General features: G+C 51.9%; 1 protein-coding gene across 4 annotated transcripts; it reads left to right on the top strand.

Moving 5' to 3' along the window:
- The first annotated feature begins 10950 nt into the window (after positions 1-10950).
- On the top strand, positions 10951-14980 carry MAGIX (MAGI family member, X-linked). 4 transcript variants are annotated; one of them, XM_061136603.1, is made up of 6 exons: positions 10951-11086; positions 11923-12069; positions 12818-12900; positions 12978-13214; positions 13315-13486; positions 14127-14980. In XM_061136603.1, the coding sequence occupies exons 1-6, from the start codon at positions 11038-11040 to the stop codon at positions 14435-14437; spliced, it is 999 nt and encodes a 332-aa protein (XP_060992586.1). In that variant the 5' UTR covers positions 10951-11037; the 3' UTR covers positions 14438-14980. The 4 variants fall into 4 exon arrangements, with proteins under 4 accessions (XP_060992586.1, XP_060992584.1, XP_060992588.1 ...); XM_061136601.1 differs by having other exon boundaries at positions 14112-14978; XM_061136604.1 differs by lacking the exon at positions 10951-11086 and adding an exon at positions 11246-11366 and having other exon boundaries at positions 14112-14980.
- The last annotated feature ends 1592 nt before the right edge of the window (positions 14981-16572 follow it).

Here is a 16572-nt window from a genome sequence, read left to right as displayed (position 1 = left end):
CACGAGGTTACAGGATAGAAAATCAATATACAAAAATCAATTGTAAAAAAAAAATCAATTGTATTTTATAGACAAGAATGAAATAAAAAAATAACTCCATTCACAACAGCCTGAAAATAATAAAAATACTTTGGAACAAATTTAACAAAAGAAGCATAAAAATTGTACTCTAGGAAATGCAAAGCATTGTTGAAAGAAATTAAAGAAGACCTAAATAAATGGAGAGACATCCAATATTGACTCAAGGTTTGTGCTGGATTCTCAGCATGGCCCTGTTCAATGCTCTCCTGCAGCTCTCATCCTCCTTTTCCACCCTCTCTCCCAATCCAAGACCCCAAGATTCATGAAGGAAATCTTGGCAAGATGGACGGTTCAAGCTTCCCAAAACTACACAAGGTTTTTTTTTTTTTTTTTTTTTTTTAATACTTATTGTTATTTATTTGGCTGTGCAAGGTCTTAGTAGTTATTTAGGATCCAATTCCCCAGCATAATTGAACCTGGCCCTCTACATTGGGAGCCTTGAACATTAGCCACAGCACAACCAGGGAAGTACAACGCAGGGCTTTTAAAACTGACTGTACTTGACATGCCAGGAACTCTTCCTAGGAGGCAAGGGGATATTGGGACAAATCCATGATGTCATTGTCCTTCCCGTATTCTAAGGGCTAAAGAATAAAAGAGACTAGTGTTAGTCGTGCAGTCCTGACTCTTTGCGACCCCATGGACTATAGCCGGCCAGGCTCCTCTGTCCATGGGCTTTTCCAGGCAAGAATACTGCAGTGGATAGCCATTCCCTTCTCCAGGGGATCTTACTGGAATCAAACCCAGGTCTCCCACATTGCTAAAGAAAATCTTTAATGACGGTCCTGTGACACTGGCTAGGGCTCTCGCCCTATATAAACATTCTAGCCGCTTCTCTTTGAATTCACATCTGGGTTTCACCACTCTTACTATGTAAACCGAGACCCTCAAGTAATCATCCAGGCTCCACCCACCCGAGCAACCATTCTGATCACACCTTCTTAGCTAACAACCCTGGCAACAAATATTCAAGCAATCCTCCAGATTTCCTACCTCCCTCAAATAAAACACAGATTCTGCCCCTCATTTTAAACCCTTAGACCCATCTTACACCGTGCTTCTCCAGGATTCCAGGTCCTGCTCTCTAATTAGCTTGGTTGTAGTCACTAAGTCGTGTCGGACACTTGCTACCCCACGCATTTGTAGCCCGCCAGACTTCCTGTGTCCATGAGATTTGGCAAGAATACTAGATGGGTTACCATTTCCTACTCCAGAGGATCGTCCCACCCAGGAATCAAACCCGGGTCTACCTTAATTGCAGGCAGATTCTTTACCCACTGAGCTATGAGAGAAGACCAATTATTCTATAAAACGTCAACCTATTCTTGACAATTCGAGCCACAACTCCAGTACATTTATAGACTCCACCCCCTTGACTAACATTCCAGGCCCGCCCCTCAGTCAAATGCCCGCCCCCAACCTTCTCCAGGCCCGGCCTCCTCAGAAATACCACTCGAAACCCCGCTGACTAAAGTAAACATCAAGCTCCGCACCCACAGCTGATCTTGCAGCGTTAAACTACTCCAATAACCCTCTCTAAGTCACCTCCTAGAGGAATATTCTAGTCTAACCCTAGTACCCTCAAATCACAGCCAAGCCCGGGCCTCCCTACTCACACTCATTGGTCCCACCAAGAAAGTGAAGTTGCTGAATTGTGTGCGATTATATGCGATCCCATGGATTGTAGCCTACAAGGCCCCTCTGACCGTGGAACTTTCCAGGAAAGAGTACTGGAGTGGGTTAGCCATTTCCTTCTCCAGGGGATCTTCCTGACCCGGGATCAAACCTAGGTTTCCCGCATTGCAGGTAGAGGCTTTACCCTCTGAGCCACCAGGGAAGCCCGCCCACCAAGGGGAGTAACTAACAATCCTGGGGCCGCCCCCTCGGAACCTGGCTCCACTCCGACCACGCCCCCCGAAAGCCCACGCCCCATCACGCACCCTCCTTGGGGCGCAGGCGCAAGGTGGCGCCCGCCCTGCGTACCAGCGCCGCCACGTCGGCCGCAGCTCGGGCCGCCAGGGGGCGAGCTTCCAGCCGCGCCAGGAACTGTCTGGCGCTGGGACCCTCGGGCTGGGGACCGCCACCGCCTGCGCGAGTGAAAAGAGCAGATCAGGGCCCACCCTGAATCTCAGCGAACCCTCACGGGCCCCTACGACCAAAGACCTAGAATTCCCCTCAAGATCCCCGAGGCCACTCTTTTTCATAGTTCCGAAGGTCACCGACTGTGCCTTTCACCTCCCAGGACCCCTGACTATCACGGGAATGCCCGTGGACCCCCGCCTGCTCCCACGATATCCCTGGAGAGCTATTTAACTCCAGCACTCCTGGACACCTCCTAACACCCTGTGAATATCTCTGGAGGTTTCTGACGCCCACCCCTCCCCCCTCCACACATACACAACCCCAGATTCCAAACTCTGCCCCCAACATCCAGAAGGACTGCGATTCTCCCAGATGTCCCAACAGAACACGGTCTGCTCCCTGTGGCCCAGGCACCCCCGATTGCGCTCTAGATGTCCTAGGCAACCCTGCTGGTCCACGTAGCCCCAGATGGCCCCTCCACCTATCCCCAGAGGCTCCAGCCTAACCTCCCACAATCCACCACCCCCAGTGCCCAGGTGTCCCCAGTGACCCTGGGCAGACCCCTCCAGCACATCTCCCCCGAGACTCCCGGGAGTCCCGGGGTCTGGTGCTCCGCCCCGCGGCGCAGGTGTGGGTGCGGGTGCGGCTCCTCGAGCCCAGCTGGGGTCGCTGGGCCGCTGCCCTCCACCGCCGCCGCCGCCGCCGCCGCTCGCCGCCGCTCGGGCGCCAGGGCTGCTTTGTTTACCACCTGTCAGAAGGAGAAGGTGAGGAGCAGACAGGAGGCGCGAGGGCTGGCAGGGACGCGCCCACTACCCTCCCACCCCGAGCCTGGTACCTCCTCTGCTTCCCCTAGGGTCCGTGCCGCCCCCCGGGCGCCGCTCCATGACCTGTACTTGGCCTGGTGGACGCACGGCCGCCCGCGACGCGTTTGGAGCGCTCGGGAGCGCTCACCTGGTGGCCGGCCCGGGCCTGGACGTGGCTGAAGCCGGCTGGTCCCGTGCTCGGCGCCCCAACCAGCGCGGTGACCTGCCTGGCGGCCGCCAAGGAGTCCTGGCCCTGAGAGCCAGCGCGCACTCTTGGCCTCGCCCTGCCTCAGCCGCTGCCTCTCTTTCCCATCGCCAAGGGAAAACTCTTTCCACCCAGGGGATGTTGTTATTCCAGTGTCAGAGGGGAAAGTCGAGGCCCAGAGAAGTTAAAGGCCCCACCTGAGCTCTGACAACTAAAAATGGGGTGCAAAACCGGAATCCAGGTTTACCGAGGTGTACTGAGGCCTCCAACAGATCTTTCCACATCTTAGGTGGAAAGTCGCTCAGTCGTGTCTGACTCTGCAATCCCATGGACTGTAGCCCACCAGGCTCCTCTGTCCATGGGTTCTCCAGGCAACAATACTGGAATGGGTTGCCATGGCCTCCTCCAGGGGATCTTCCCCACCTAGGGATGGAACCTGTGTCTCCTGACACTGCTACATTGGCAGGCGGATTCTTGACCACTGGGCCACCTAGGAAGTCCCTTCCACATGGTAGACACTCAGTCAATCTGCACTGAACGTTTCCCTACTGGGGAACTGGAAGAGTATGGTGGCCTGAGGAATGGGGGCACCCTTGGAGTCTTTGGGAGCCCTGGGAGGTGTCAGGGCCCTGAGCATGATAGGGTTGGGGACCCCAAAAGTAGGGAAGGGCAGGTCTCCTGGAGAGTGGAGGGGCAGTAGGAGCCTGGACTTGAGGAAGCTTTGAAGGCATATGGGGTATGTTGGGGGCAGGGACACTAGCCACTGAGAGGGGAGTAATGAGGCCCCTCCTAGGTTTGAAATGGGGTGAGGGTGTCTGGAGACAAAGCCCCCAAGATGGAAGCCCATGGGCAGAGTGAGTGCTACTCTAGTGACAGGAGGAATGGAGAGGGGTGAGAGAAGGCCTGTGGCCACCACTTTGTGGAGGGAGAAACAGGCAAAAGATTTGAACACAAACTTTACCAAAGAACATATACAGGTGGCAGATAAGCATGTGAACCCTGCTTAATATGATTAGGCTTTAGGTAATACAAGTTAAAATCGTGGCAAAATGGCACTACACACATATTAGCATGGCCAAAGTTAATTAAATGCCTGACCATACCAACTGTATGTGAAGATGTCCAGGAGATGGAACTCTCATATACTGCTTCCAGTTTCAGTCCTTGTTCAGGTAACTAAGATGCCCTGTGGGGCAAGAAAAAAATCCAGCGCCCCTCTTAGCTGCATCCTTTCCTGAAAATAATCCTTTTGCCCCTTTTAGCATCACTTGGTTCATGGATGTAGGTCAGTCCCTCTAACAACCCCACCCAATTCTTATTAATTTAAGCAAATCTTTCTTTTCTTTAAGAGATTGCAGGTTAATTGACATAAAATTTGATAGGTTTTGAACCTGTGACAAAACAAGTTTCCTTTGCTCAACATGCAGCAAGTCAAATGATGAGACACCAAGATCTGCAGCAGAGAAAGGAAAGTGCCTCCCAAAGGCACAGGGCTTGAGATATTTATGAGATAAAGAAGCAGGGTTGTCTTTGGCCCAGGGAAAAGTGATTAGAGGTCGGGAAAAGGTGACCTAACAGGTGTTCTGTGTGGTGTATATGAGTTTTATGCTGCTTCAGGGGATGCATGTGCAAAAATGGAGGTGCACCATGATCTGAAGGTGAACCATTTGATGTGAAAAGGTCATCCATCAAACTCCTGTGCAGGCCCAGTGTGGGGTCGGTGGTCCCAACCAATCTTAGCCAGTTTGAACTGGACAAGATCTAACTCCAAGTTCCTGAAAAACAACACAAAGCCCTCATTATTATAGCAACCCATATGTCAGAGGTGTGATAACACCTATAGATTATAGGGAGTGGTTAAGGAGTCAAAAAATAATTAAGGCAAGTTTGGTCAGTAAGGCAGGTTATAAAGCATATCAGTCTTTAACAAGCTGTTCCCATATCTGCTGTTCTTTAAGATAAGCTCAAGAATCTGTCACCAGAACAGAAACATTGATCCTATGGGGCACAGTTTCAAAGTGTTTACATCTGTGAGACTATCACTACACTCAAGAGAGGGAACATAATCCTCACTGCCAAATGTTTTTCCTGCCCTGTGTGAGTCTTCTTTCCTTACTGCTGTCCTCCCCACCCCTGACACTGATATACTTCCTTCCACTGTGTATTAGTTTGTACTTTACTTGCTGTTCAGTTGTTCAGTCATGTCCAACTCTTTGTGACCCCATGGACTGCAGCATGCCAGACTTTCCTGTCCTTCACCATCTCCCAGAGCTTGCTCAAACCCATATCCATTGAGTTGGTGATGCCATCCAACCATTTCATCCTCTGTCATCCCCTCCTCCTCCTGCCTTATATCTTTCCCAGCACCAGGGTCTTTTCCCTGATAAATAATCGGCTGCTCTCATCAAGTGGCCAAAGTATTGGAGCTTCAGCTTCAGCATCAGTCCTTCCAAGGAATATTCAGGGTTGATTTCCTTTAGGATTGACTGGTTTGATCTTGCAGTCCGAGGGATTCTCAAGAGTCTTCTCCAAAACCACAGTTAAAAAGCATCAATTCTTCAGCGCTCAGCCTTTTTTATGGTCCAACTCTCACATCCATACATGACTACTGGAAAAACCATAGCTTTGACTATACAGACATTTGTTGGCAAATAATGTCTCTGCTTTTTAATATGTTGTCTAGGTTTGTTATAGCTTTTCTTCCAAGGAGCAAGTGTCTTTTAATTTCCTGGCTGCAGTCACCATCCACAGTCATTTTGGAGCCCAAGAAAATTTTGGAACCCAAGAAAATAAAGCCTGTAGTCACTTTCCCCACCTATTTGCCATGAAGTGATGGGACCAGATGCCATGATCCTAGGTTTTTGAATGTAGAGTTTTAAGCCAGCTTTTTGGCTCTCCTCTTTCACCTTCATCAAGAAGCTCTTTAGTTCCTCTTAGCTTTCTTCCATTAGGATGGTTTCATCTGCATATCTGAGGTATTGATATTTCTCCCAGCAATCTTGACTCCAGCCTGTGCTTTCCAGCCTGGCATTTTGCATGATGTTCTCCGTATGTAAGTTAAATAAGCAGGGTGACAATACACAGCCTCGATGCACTCCTTTCCCAATTAGGAACCAGTCCATTGTTCCATGTCCCATTCTAACTGTTGCTTCTTGACCTGCATACAGATTTCTCAGGAGGCAGGTAAGGTGGTCTGATATTCCCATCTCTTTAAGAATTTTCCACAATTTGTTGTGATACACACAGTCAAGGCTTTAGCATAGTCAATGAAACAGAAGTAGATGTTTTTCTGGAATTATTTTGCCTTTTCTATGATCCAATGGATATTGGAAATTTGACCTCTGTTTCCTCTGCCTTTTCTAAATCCAGCTTGTACATCTGGAATTTCTTGGTTCACATACTGTTGAAGCCTAGCTTGGAGGATTTTGAGCATGACCTTGCTAGTATGTGAAATAAATGCAATTGTGAGTAGTTTGAACATTCTTTGGCATTGCCATTCTTTGGGATTGGAATGAAAACTGACCTTTACCAGGGCACAAACAAAACCTTGTGTGCACCAAGACCCAGGGAAAGGAGCAATGACCTCGACAAGAGACGGAGCCAGACCTGCCTTTGAATGTTTGAGTGTCTCATGCTGAGGCACAGGTCAGCAGTGGCCTGCTGTGGGGACAGGGCCTCTGGCAGCACCAGTCCTAGGAGGTGCAGCATGTAGCATAAGTCCTCTTGGAAGAGGTCGCCATTAGCCCCACTAAACAGCTGCACACCAGGCGACACACAAACTGGAAATCAATTATGCCAAAGAAGTTCTCGCACTGTTGGGAAAGTTCTAGGGCCCACAACATATTTCCCAACCTGGGTATCCTGCAAAGGGACTGAGAACCCCCAGGGAATTTGACTTAGAAGGCCAGTGGGATTTGATTACAGAACTTCTACAGGACCAGTGAAACAGAGACTCTTGGAGGGCACAAACAAAATCTTGTGTGCACCAGGACCCACGAGAAAAGAGCAGTGACCTCACAAGAGACTTAACCAGGCTTGTCTGTGAGTGTTTTCAGTCTCTGGTAGAGGTGTGGGTCCACAGTGGCCTGCCACGGGGTCAGGGACAGTGACTGCAGCAGTCCTGGGAGGTGCAGCATGCTGACATAAGTCTTTTTGGAGGAGGTCACCATTACCCTTACCATAGTTTTGCCTCAGGCCAAACTACAGTGAGGAAACATAGTCCCACCCACCAGCAGAAAATCGGATTAAAGATTTACTGAGAGAAAAAAAAAAAAAAAAAGATTTACTGAGCATGGCCCTGCCCACCAGAGCAAGACCCAGTTCTCCCCACAGCCAGTCCCTCCTATCAGGAAGCTGGCACAAGCCTCTTAGCCTCATCTATCAGAAGGGAAACAGAAGGAAAACCATGATAACAGATAACTAACCAAACTGATCATATGGATACCTGAGTTAGTGAGATATGATTAGCTTTCTCTGATTGTAATTTTCATTCTGTCTCTCCTCTGATGGATAAGGATAAGAGGACATTTTTATATAAATGTAATCATACACAATGTACTCTGTGGGGAGAGATAAGTCTTGCCTCTTTCACTTAATATAATTATTTTGAGATCCATCCAAATTCTACATTCATTTTTATTGCAGTGTGTGATTTTACTGCATGAATATTCCAGTTTGTTGATCCATTCACCTATTGATGGACACTTGGGTTGTTTTCACTTTTTGGCTATTAACATATTCTATGGACTGACTTGTGTCTCCCCAAAATTCATATATTAAAGCCCCAACCCCCAATTTGATGCTTTCGAACTGTGGTGCTGGGGAAGACTCTTTAGAGTCTCTGGGACTGCAAATCCTAAAGGAAATCAACCCTGAATATTCATTGGAAGGACTGATGCTGAAGCTGCAGCTCCAATACTTTGGCCACCTAACGCAAGTAGCCGACTCATTAGAAGAGACTCTGACGCTGGGAAAGATTGAAGGCAGGAGGAGAAAGTGATGACAGGATGAGATAGTTGAATAACATCACAATGGACATGAATTTGAGCAAACTCCGGGAGATAGTGAAAGACAGTGAAGCCTAGTGTGCTAGGCTTTCAACCATAGGGTTGAAAAGAGCCAGACACAACTTAGGGACTCAGCAACAACCCCCAAGGCCGGTTTCCAAGCATTCCCGCGCGCTGATCCCGCCAGGCACGCACAATGCTCCCAAGCACGGGAGAAAAGCGCTTCGGGGTGGTGCTCTCTCCGTGCCCTTTCCCCTGAGCCTGGGGGCCAGGCAGGGGTTCCACACTCCCAGGCCAAGGCAGAACCACATGCACACGTCTGTTCCTGCCCCCTGCACTGGCAGAGAGCTCGGGGGAGCCAGAGTCTGCCAGGCAGCTGCTGGGCTGGCTGCCTGTGTGGGAAGGGGCAGAGCCGACCTAGGGGCAAGTTGGGCCTCTTGCTCTCTTTGGCCCAGCAGCCTCAGGGCAGCTGGAGATAGAATCTTTAGAAGGAAAAGTAAGGTAAAATGATGTCATAAGATGGGAATTCCCTGGTCCTGTAGTAGTTAGGATTCAGCACTTTTAGTGCTGTCGACCGATTTCAATCTCTGGTCAGGGAACTGAGATCCCAGAAATCACAGGGCATGGCTAAAATTTTTTAAAAATGATGTCATAAGACTGGGGTTCTGATCTGATAGGATATGGCCTGATAAGAAGAGGAAGGGGGGGCTTCCCAGGTGGCTCCATGGTAAAGAATCCACCTGCCATTGCAGGAGACACGGGTTCAATCCCTGATTCAGGAAGACCCCACGTACCATGGGGCAACTAAGTCCATGTGCCAAACTAATGATCTCTGCTCTAGAGCCTGGGAGCCACAAATAGTGAGCCCATCTGCCACAACTACTGACGCCTGCACGTCCTAGAGCACTGGCTCTGCAACACGAGAAGCCACCACAATGAGAGACCCATGCACCTCAACTAGAGAGTAGTACCTGTTCGCTCTCCACAACTAGAGAAAAGCTTGCACAGCAACAAAGACCTACCACAGCCAAAATAAGTAAATAAATAAAATTATAAAAAAGAGGAAGATCTCTCTCTCACTCTCTCTCTCTCTCTTTTTGTCCCACATGAGGATACAGAGTGAACATGATCATTTGCAAGTTGGGAAGAGAGCCCTGACCAGGAATCAAATTGGAAAGCAGCTGGATCTTTGACTTTCCAGTTTTAAGAACCCTGAGAAATAAATTTTAAGTCACATGGTATTTTGTTATGAAACCTGAGATGAATAAGACAAAAAATAAAGCTGCTATGAGCATTTGTACACAAATATTATAGAGACATATGCTTTCATTTCTTTTACGTAAATACATTAGGAGTAGAATGACTGGATCATATGTGTAAGTTTAATTTTTTAAAGATACTGCCAAACTGATTTCTAAAGATATCATATATCATTTTACATTTCCATTAACAGTATATGGGGTAACTTCCTGAAGCACCAGTGATTAGGACTCAGGGCTTTTGCAGACCAGGGCCTGGGTTAGATTCCCTGTCAGGAAACTAACATCCTACAAGTTTCGAGGTACAGCCAGAGGGGGAAAAAAGTCAGCAATAAAGGAGAGTTCCATTTCCTGGACATCTTCACATACAGTTGGTATGGTCAGGCATTTAATTAACTTTGGCCATGCTAATATGTGTGTAGTGCCATTTTGCCACGATTTTAACTTGTATTACCTAAAGCCTAATCATATTAAGCAGGGTTCACATGCTTATCTGCCACCTGTATATGTTCTTTGGTAAAGTTTGTGTTCAAATCTTTTGCCTGTTTCTTCCTCCACAAAGTGGTGGCCACAGGCCTTCTCTCACCCCTCTCCATTCCTCCTGTCACTAGAGTAGCACTCACTCTGCCCATGGGCTTCCATCTTGGGGGCTTTGTCTCCAGACACCCTCACCCCATTTCAAACCTAGGAGGGGCCTCATTACTCCCCTCTCAGTGGCTAGTGTCCCTGCCCCCAACATACCCCATATGCCTTCAAAGCTTCCTCAAGTCCAGGCTCCTACTGCCCCTCCACTCTCCAGGAGACCTGCCCTTCCCTACTTTTGGGGTCCCCAACCCTATCATGCTCAGGGCCCTGACACCTCCCAGGGCTCCCAAAGACTCCAAGGGTGCCCCCATTCCTCAGGCCACCATACTCTTCCAGTTCCCCAGTAGGGAAACGTTCAGTGCAGATTGACTGAGTGTCTACCATGTGGAAGGGACTTCCTAGGTGGCCCAGTGGTCAAGAATCCGCCTGCCAATGTAGCAGTGTCAGGAGACACGGGTTCCATCCCTAGGTGGGGAAGATCCCCTGGAGGAGGCCATGGCAACCCATTCCAGTATTGTTGCCTGGAGAACCCATGGACAGAGGAGCCTGGTGGGCTACAGTCCATGGGATTGCAGAGTCAGACACGACTGAGCGACTTTCCACCTAAGATGTGGAAAGATCTGTTGGAGGCCTCAGTACACCTCGGTAAACCTGGATTCCGGTTTTGCACCCCATTTTTAGTTGTCAGAGCTCAGGTGGGGCCTTTAACTTCTCTGGGCCTCGACTTTCCCCTCTGACACTGGAATAACAACATCCCCTGGGTGGAAAGAGTTTTCCCTTGGCGATGGGAAAGAGAGGCAGCGGCTGAGGCAGGGCGAGGCCAAGAGTGCGCGCTGGCTCTCAGGGCCAGGACTCCTTGGCGGCCGCCAGGTAGGTCACCGCGCTGGTTGGGGCGCCGAGCACGGGACCAGCCGGCTTCAGCCACGTCCAGGCCCGGGCCGGCCACCAGGTGAGCGCTCCCGAGCGCTCCAAACGCGTCGCGGGCGGCCGTGCGTCCACCAGGCCAAGTACAGGTCATGGAGCGGCGCCCGGGGGGCGGCACGGACCCTAGGGGAAACAGAAGAGGTACCAGGCTCGGGGTGGGAGGGTAGTGGGCGCGTCCCTGCCAGCCCTCGCGCCTCCTGTCTGCTCCTCACCTTCTCCTTCTGACAGGTGGTAAACAAAGCAGCCCTGGCGCCCGAGCGGCGGCGGCGGCGGCGAGCGGCGGGGGCGGCGGCGGTGGAGGGCAGCGGCCCAGCGACCCCGGCTGGGCTCGAGGAGCCGCACCCGCACCCACACCTGCGCCGCGGGGCGGAGCACCAGACCCCGGGACTCCCGGGAGTCTCGGGGGAGATGTGCTGGAGGGGTCTGCCCAGGGTCACTGGGGACACCTGGGCACTGGGGGTGGTGGATTGTGGGAGGTTAGGCTGGAGCCTCTGGGGATAGGTGGAGGGGCCATCTGGGGCTACGTGGACCAGCAGGGTTGCCTAGGACATCTAGAGCGCAATCGGGGGTGCCTGGGCCACAGGGAGCAGACCGTGTTCTGTTGGGACATCTGGGAGAATCGCAGTCCTTCTGGATGTTGGGGGCAGAGTTTGGAATCTGGGGTTGTGTATGTGTGGAGGGGGGAGGGGTGGGCGTCAGAAACCTCCAGAGATATTCACAGGGTGTTAGGAGGTGTCCAGGAGTGCTGGAGTTAAATAGCTCTCCAGGGATATCGTGGGAGCAGGCGGGGGTCCACGGGCATTCCCGTGATAGTCAGGGGTCCTGGGAGGTGAAAGGCACAGTCGGTGACCTTCGGAACTATGAAAAAGAGTGGCCTCGGGGATCTTGAGGGGAATTCTAGGTCTTTGGTCGTAGGGGCCCGTGAGGGTTCGCTGAGATTCAGGGTGGGCCCTGATCTGCTCTTTTCACTCGCGCAGGCAGTGGCGGTCCCCAGCCCGAGGGTCCCAGCGCCAGACAGTTCCTGGCGCGGCTGGAAGCTCGCCCCCTGGCGGCCCGAGCTGCGGCCGACGTGGCGGCGCTGGTACGCAGGGCGGGCGCCACCTTGCGCCTGCGCCCCAAGGAGGGTGCGTGATGGGGCGTGGGCTTTCGGGGGGCGTGGTCGGAGTGGAGCCAGGTTCCGAGGGGGCGAGCCCAGGATTGTTAGTTACTCCCCTTGGTGTGACCAATGAGTGTGAGTAGAGAGGCCCGGGCTCGGCTGTGATTTGAGGCTGCTAGGGTTAGACTAGAATATTCCTCTAGGAGGTGACATAGAGAGGGTTATTGCAGAAGGTGAACGCTGCAAGATTAGCTGTTGGTGCGGAGTTTGATCTTTACTTTCTTCAGAAGGGTTTCAAGTGGCATTTCTGAGGAGGCCAGGCCTGGAGAGGTTTGGGAGCGGGCATTTGGCTGAGGTGCGGGCCTGGAATGTTAGTCAAGGGGGTGGAGTCTATAAACGCACTAGGGGAGCGGCTGGAATTGTCAGGAATAGGTTGAGGTTTTATAGGCTAATTAGAGAGCAAGGCCTGAAATCTTCACCAGCTGGAATCCTGGAGAAGCAACGTGTAGGGTGGGCCTAAGGGTTTTAATATTAGAGCTAGGATCTGCATATTATTAGTAGGAAAGTTTGGGGAATACTGGAATAGCTGTTGCCAGGATTATTAGTTAAGAAAGTGGAACCAGGATAGTTATTCATCTGGGCGGAGCTTAGTTAAATGAATGAGCAAGTCTGTGCATCCTAAAGGCACGGAAATGAGATGAGGCTAGAATATTAATTCAATAGACAGGTCCTTTTTTCTTTATAGTACCCTTCCGACTGCCTTTTTCATCTCCCAGCCATTAGCATGCTGTATTCTGCCGAGATAGAGGTCACAGACAATCGCCTTCCTAATGCCAGTTTCGTGGAACAGCGTCCCCAGGTACCACCTTGTCCTCTTAATCTAAGGCCACCTGCCTCAGGACTGGCAGTGTATGTACACTTGTGTCCTTACTCCAGCATCGTCGGTCAGAGAACATGGGTATACGTACCGCGCCGCCCCAAGCGACCCAGGGTAAGGTTCGTCCTCCTTTGAAGTCACCCCAGACCTCTGGTCAGTTCTCTGTTGAACTCATTCGCAGTTCCGCCGGCTTTGGCTTCACATTAAGTGGAGGCCGAGATGCAGGTGGGGATGCTCCACTGGCAGTGCGCCGGCTGCTGAAGGATGGACCAGCCCAGCGCTGCGGTCGCTTGCAGGTGAACTGTAAGGCACCCTCCATTCGATGGTGCCAGCCCTGCCCTCTCCCATTGGTGTGCTCTCCATTTTGACCTTCCTACAACACCCCTTGCCTTGCAGGCCGGCGACCTCGTGCTTTACATCAATGGAGAGTCAACTCAGGGCCTCAGTCATGTTGAGGTCGTGGATCGGATTCGTAGAGGTGGTCCCCGCCTTTGCCTCGTGCTAAGCAGGCCTCCTGAAACCCACCCTGGCAAGCCTGAGGTGGTGGGAAGGCCCCAGAAAGAAGATGGTAGGTTTCCAAGGGGAAAAGGGTCAGGGATCTGTGAGGGAAAGAAGAGGGTTACAGAGTGGAGAGGCTGGGGACCTCGTTAGAAGGGTTTGGTAGTCTCAACCAGGAGGATCGGGGCTCGGTGTCTGAGGGTCATGGTATTTTCAAAAGGGGAGGTGAAGACCGGGGTCCCAGGGTAGGAGTAAGGGTGGATTTCAGAGGGAAGGGTTTTGAGGTACTGGGAGAGAAGAGAAAAGATGGTGTTTGGGGTAAAAATGGGTGTTCAGAAGGAATAGTTGTGGTCTTCTGATGGGAAGACAGAGTAGGTCTAAGAGGAGAGGGGATGGGATAGGGAACCAGAGGGTAGGGAGACTAGCCCTGGAAAACGAGGGATCCTTTAGGGTAAGGGCTGGGGGTTGAGGATGATGGAATGAGCAAGCAGAAAGTCTGGGATCCTAGATGGGAGGGTTTGACTGCCTTTGGGGGTTTTGGGAATTGATTTCTGAGGGGAGTGTTCAGGATCCAGGAAAGGAGGGGAAAGGAAACTTCGGGTCTTGAGGGTGGCCTGTTCCTGGAGGGCGTGTCCATGCCTTTGTCAAAGAGCTCCATCCCCATTGCCCACCCTATCGCCCAATCTTATCCGCAGTCCTGCCATCCCCAGATCGCATTCCAGATCCTGGGGGACCAGAGATGACGAAGACTCGCAGCGCCAGCACTTCCTCCCCACTTCAGCACCCACGACCACGTATGACCCCCCAAAACCGGGGCAGCCAGGAGCCTCGCCCAGAAGGGGCGGCCGATGGCCCCGCGGTTCCTGCTGCAGAGCGCCGCACGGAGGACCCTAACGACCAAACTCCGGATTCCCCCGGACCCTGGCTGACGCCCAGCGAGGAACGGCTCTCGCGGGCCCTAGGGGTCCCGGGGGCCGCGCAGCTCGCCCTGGAGATGGCAGCCGGAAGGCGGAGGCATTGAGCGTGCAGCGGAAGGCTCACTTGGCATTGCCCAACCTCCATCTGGCGTGCTCCCCCCGCCGCTCACTTAGTATCACTGGGAGAACTTCCTTGGTCTTGTCCCCTCCATCCTACTTCGCAGTCAACCCGCCCGCGCTCCCCTCACGGCGTCAGTGGTATGGCCCTTCCCAACCGGCCTGCCCGGCGCTTCTTGTTTCGGGGCCGGGGAGGTAATAAAATGGTTCAATCCAGTCTTGACTTGCCAAGTGCTCCAGGCCAGGTGGAGATCCCGAGTCCCACACGTGAAGGAGGGGGAGGGTCGATCTGGTTTCGAGGAAGGCCTCTTCAAGCAACCATCGGCAAGCTTACTTCACGCTGTTTCTTTCATGCCTTTAAAGAGCTCTTTGCTTCTGCCGGCGCGCTTTGGACCCACTCCGTTCCCATTTTGCCAACTCCTGCTTCTTTCCCCATTCATTCATTTCACTTTTTTGGAGGTGTACAGGGCTCACAGCTAATTATTGCGCATGGCGTGGGGGATGCAGATGTGGGCCTGCTGTGGCGAGAGTGCACCGGTTTACCCACAACCCTGGCCGGCCGGGAATCGTCCAGACCCTCTAGTGAACTAGATAGCAAAGTTAGAACCTGGCAGCTTCCTTCGCCGAGAGCCTGCGGTCACTCACTTCCGGCCTGGTCGGCCAGCTTTAGCTGGCTGTAGACTGCCACCCTCAAGGCACTGGCTGGGGCCCCGGAGCCCCCTTCGGGGCGGAGCCAGGAAGGTGTGAGTCAGCAGGCTGGGCTAAAAACGGCTGTTAGAACCTTTGAGCCGCGCCCCCCTCTTCCACAGATGGTGACGAACTGCAGCTGGGCTTGTGTGCACACGCTACACGCTGGGCGTTCCCAGTCCTGGGAGAGGCGAGAGTTTCCTCCGTCCTGGGAACAGAGCCCCAAAGCCCGGTCTTATATGGGGAGCTGGGCTCCAGTGTAGCCCCAGTGCCGGCGCTGACTGAGTTCAGCAATGTCCAGTCACCTCCGTGGTCACCACACCCACGACACTTGGTCCTATGCCCCCAACGAAGGAAGCTGTGGTCTGGAGGGAATGAGCAACTCTCACCTCTATGGGGAGGGGCTGGAGAGGTGGGAGAAAGTAAAGGACCCTCGTGGAAGTGTCCAGGGCGGCGCTGGAGAGGGGAGAGGGACTGTAAAACTAGGCTGGGAGTTGGGGTATAAAGAGGTGAAGAGGTGAACCCTTGAATGATTAGCGCTGTAGCAGTTGTGGGGGAGTGCGCTGGGGCTTCTAGCTGACCCTTACTCAACTTGATAGAAGGTGTTGCTGGCTCTAGGGAAGTCAAGAAAGGACTTCAGAGCCTTAGTCACATCCAGGAGTCTAACAATAGTAACCCCAACCACCATTTACTTGGTCTTATCCTGGCTACTGGCTTTACTGGCACTATTTCTACCTAGTTACACATTGACTCAACAATCCTGATGTGTCCATTTCACAGAGGAGAGAAATGAAGCCCAGTGAGTATAAATAGCTTGAGGAAGTTGAGGACTGAAGCAAGATTTAATCTTGCCCGATTCCCAAGCCTGTCCTCTTAATCTCACCTGCATTTGACAAGTATTAACTGAGCCCCAACTACTTACCTTGCACTGTGATAGGCACTGATGAAATGTTGGAGGGATGAAACATAGATTTCTATCCTTGTGTAGCTGATGTAGTGGAGGGGGGTAGACTGATGTCAGAAAAGATACAAGAAGATGAATAAAAGAATTTCAGAGAGAAGTGAGAGTTATGAAGATAGCAAAAGGTTATGTTGGGGGAGGTAATGATGGTGGGCTGCTGACCTCTTTGAAGACATTGTATTTGATCTGGGACCTGAGTGACCAGAAGCTAGATGTTTGAAGGGGTGGGGTGGGAGTGGGGGTGGGGAGAAGGGCATTGACAGCAGTGGGAGAAGCAAGTTCAAAGGCTCTGATGTGGAAGAGAGTTTGTTCTGTTCTAGAAACTCAGGCATGGCCTCACAGAGTTGGAAAGCACACACTCAGCCCTGGGAAAGGTATGCTTCATATCCACTAACCAATCTCTTTCAGCCACCTGGACTGAGGAGAGCCCCTTACTTGGCTTTGTGGGACCCAAGGTTCAGCGGGGGAAAGCAG

The sequence above is a fragment of the Dama dama genome, chromosome X, assembly GCF_033118175.1.
Source record: "Dama dama isolate Ldn47 chromosome X, ASM3311817v1, whole genome shotgun sequence".
Lineage (NCBI taxonomy): Eukaryota > Metazoa > Chordata > Mammalia > Artiodactyla > Cervidae > Dama > Dama dama.
The sequence above is the reverse complement of the archived record's forward strand: the minus strand, read 5'-3'. Positions and strand labels throughout refer to the sequence as shown.